At 57.0% G+C, this 3,228-nt stretch overlaps 1 protein-coding gene across 1 annotated transcript in view; it reads left to right on the forward strand.

Annotated features, from left to right (window-relative positions):
- ACAN (aggrecan) overlaps positions 1 to 3,228 on the forward strand; it is a 38,892-nt gene that overhangs the window by 32,961 nt on the left and 2,703 nt on the right. The window contains exons 15-16 of the mRNA XM_014533553.1: positions 215 to 359; positions 2,095 to 2,579. Of these exons, the coding sequence (XP_014389039.1) occupies positions 215 to 359; positions 2,095 to 2,579 (630 nt within the window). The remainder of the gene's footprint in view (positions 1 to 214; positions 360 to 2,094; positions 2,580 to 3,228) is intronic.

A 3,228-nucleotide genomic window follows, 5' to 3' on the forward strand; every position in this document is an offset into this window, starting at 1 on the left:
TCTCTCACATCAATGTTTCTCTCTCTGTGTCTCCCCCTCCCTTCCACTCTCTCTAAAAATCAATGGAAAAAATACCCTCGGGTGAGGATTAACAGAGAGAGAGAGAGAGAAAGGAGATGCCGCTGGGGCATGACGGGAGAGAAAGTGGGGGTCAGGCCAGACAAGCCACGTGGCTCCTGTGCCCGCCTCACCCCTGCCCCGCTCCCACCCACAGCAATTTGAGAACTGGCGCCCCAACCAGCCCGACAACTTCTTTGCCTCCGGAGAGGACTGTGTGGTGATGATCTGGCACGAGAAGGGCGAGTGGAACGACGTGCCCTGCAATTACCACCTGCCCTTCACGTGTAAGAAGGGCACAGGTAAGCCGGCCTGGGCGGGCCCAGGCGGGAGGAAGCAGGACTTCAGGGTCCAGCCCTGGCCGGTTTGGCTCCGTGGATAGAGCGTCAGCCTGCAGACTGAAGGGTCCCGGGTTCGATTCCGGTCAAGGGCACGGACCTCGGTGGCTCCATCCCCAGGCCTGGTCGAGGCGCGTTTGGGAGGCAACCAATCGATGTCTCTCTCTCACATCGATGTCTCTCTCTGTGTGTCTCTCCCCCTCCCTCCCACTCTCTCTAAACATCAATGGGAAAATATCCTCGGGTGAGGATTAACAACAATAAAAAGACTTTAGGTTCCTTGTGTCTTGGCTGCTGCTGTCACCTCATGGCCACCAGCCAGATTGGAACTGTCCTGGGGGCCACTCCCAGCATTAGCATCCCAGAGCCAACAGCAGGAGCGAGTCCACTGCTAGGGAACGTTTCAGCCCCACTTTCCCAGCACCAGGATGATTTCATGAACAGCTCCAGCCGGTCTGCCGGCTCTCACCCTCTTCTTCTCCCTTTCTCCCACCCTCCGTCTTCTCCTCATCCCCTGAAGACCCTCCTTTTATTCCCTCCCTGCTCGCTCTAAACCACCGGGGAGCCCAGAGGGTGGCCAGATTCTGAGCGCTGCATGAAAACACCCTTAGCAGCCCGGGTTCGAGGCTGGGCGTGCGGGCTCCACGCCCCTGCCACATGCCGTGGGCTCCAGGCTGTCTCGTCACAGCCAGAGGGGACCACGCTGGCTCATCGTGGGCAGGGGTCTTCGCAAGAGCCCCCCTAAGACCTGGAGGATATCACGCTAAGTGAAACAAGCCAGTCAGAGACAGCCAAGTTTCCGGTGATCTCACACGTGCGAGGAATCTAATTAGCAAAATTAACTGATGGACCGAGTGGATCCCCCTGAAGACCTTTTATTCCCTCCCTGCTCGCTCTAAACCACCGGGGAAGCCCAGAGGGTGGCCAGATTCTGAGCGCTGCTTGAAAACACCCTTAGCAGCCCGGGTTCAAGGCTGGGTGTGTGGGCTCCACGCCCCTGCCTCGTGCCGTGGGCTCCAGGCTGTCTCGTCACAGCCAGAGGGGACCACGCTGGCTCATTGTGGGCAGGGGTCTTTGCAAGAGCCCCCCTAAGACCTGGAGGATATCACGCTAAGTGAAACAAGCCAGTCAGAGACAGCCAAGTTTCCGGTGATCTCACACGTGCGAGGAATCTAATTAGCAAAATTAACTGATGGACCGAGTGGATCCAGAGACATGGAAGCCTGGAACAGAGGGCGGAATCTCAGAGGGAAGGCGAGGGAGGGTGGGGGGGAGGGAAGAGATGAACCAAAGAACTTGTATGCATATATGCATAACCCAAGGACACAGACAATAGGGGGGTGAAGGTCTGGGATGGGGGGCAGAGTAAGGCTGGAAGAAGTCTATGGGAGAAATAGGGGGACATATGTAATACCTGATCGATGCTCTCTCATCGATGTTTCTAACTCTCTATCTCTGTCCCTTCCTCTCTGTGAAGAATCAATGAAATATATTTTTTAAAAAAAGAAAAAAAAAAGAATTTGGATGCATAGATGCATAACCCGTGGACACAGACAATGGGGCCGTGAGGAGTGGGGGGGAAGGGGCTGGAGGGAGTCGATGGGGGAAAGGGGGACATACGTAATACTTTCAACAATAAAGATTTAACAAAAACAAGAGCCCCCCTGAGGTCCCCCTCTGACGGGTGTTTGCCCCCCAGTGGCCTGCGGAGAGCCCCCCGTGGTGGAGCACGCCAGGACGTTCGGCCAGAGGAAGGACCGCTACGAGATCAACGCGCTGGTGCGGTACCAGTGCGCAGAGGGCTTCGTCCAGCGCCACGTGCCCACCATCCGGTGCCTGCCCAGCGGGCACTGGGAGGAGCCTCGGATCTCCTGCACAGACCGTGAGCACCGCCCCTCCCGCCCCTGGCAGGGCAACGCGCTGCAGCCCACCCCCGTGTCCCCCTTCCTGGCCCCCGAGCACCAAGGTGCTGGCCCTCTCCTGGGGACCCCACACCCTCATGGGCAGCACCATCTGTGGGCAAGGTCACCTGTCCCTGCCCCCTCTTCTTTCCTCCCCTCCCCTGGTCCCAGGGACAGAGGAGAAAGCAGGCAGCCTGCTCCCCTTTTCAACCCCAGCCAAAGCCCCTTAGCCCAAGTTGGTTCAAGAAAACTCAGAAGGGCCCTAGCTGGCTTGGCTCAGTGGGTAGAGCATCGGCCTAGCATCCCAGAGCCAACAGCAGGAGCGAGTCCACTGCTAGGGAACGTTTCAGCCCCACTTTCCCAGCACCAGGATGATTTCATGAACAGCTCCAGCCGGTCTGATACTGAAGGGTACCGGGTTCGATTCCAGGTCAGGGCACATGCCGGGTTGTGGGCTCAATCCCCAGTAGGGGGCGTGCAGGAGGCAGCCAATTAATGATTCTCATCATTGATGTTTCTCTCTCTCTCTCTCCTTTCCTCTCTGAAATCAATAACAATATATATTTTTTTAAAAAAGAAAACTGAGAAGGGCCCTAGCTGGTTTAGCTCAGTGGGTAGAGCACTGGCCTGCAGACTGAAGGGTACCGGGTTCGATTCCCGGTCAGGGCACATGCCCGGGTTGTGGGCTCGATCCCCAGTAGGGGGCGTGCAGGAGGCAGCCAATCCATGATGCTCTCTCATCATTGATGTTTCTATCTCTTTCTCCCTCTCCCTTTCTCTCTGAAATCAATAAAAATATATTTTTTAAAAAAGAAAACTCAGAAAGTAGAAAAAACCTCAGGCTGCCTTCACTAGCCTGGGTTTCTGCAGGGAGTGGGCGGGCAGGCCAGGGAGGGGCTGGGCTGGGCCCCCCCCCCCCCCCCGCCGGGCCT

Source organism: Myotis brandtii, unplaced genomic scaffold, assembly GCF_000412655.1.
Source record: "Myotis brandtii unplaced genomic scaffold, ASM41265v1 scaffold988, whole genome shotgun sequence".
In the NCBI taxonomy this organism is placed as follows: domain Eukaryota; kingdom Metazoa; phylum Chordata; class Mammalia; order Chiroptera; family Vespertilionidae; genus Myotis; species Myotis brandtii.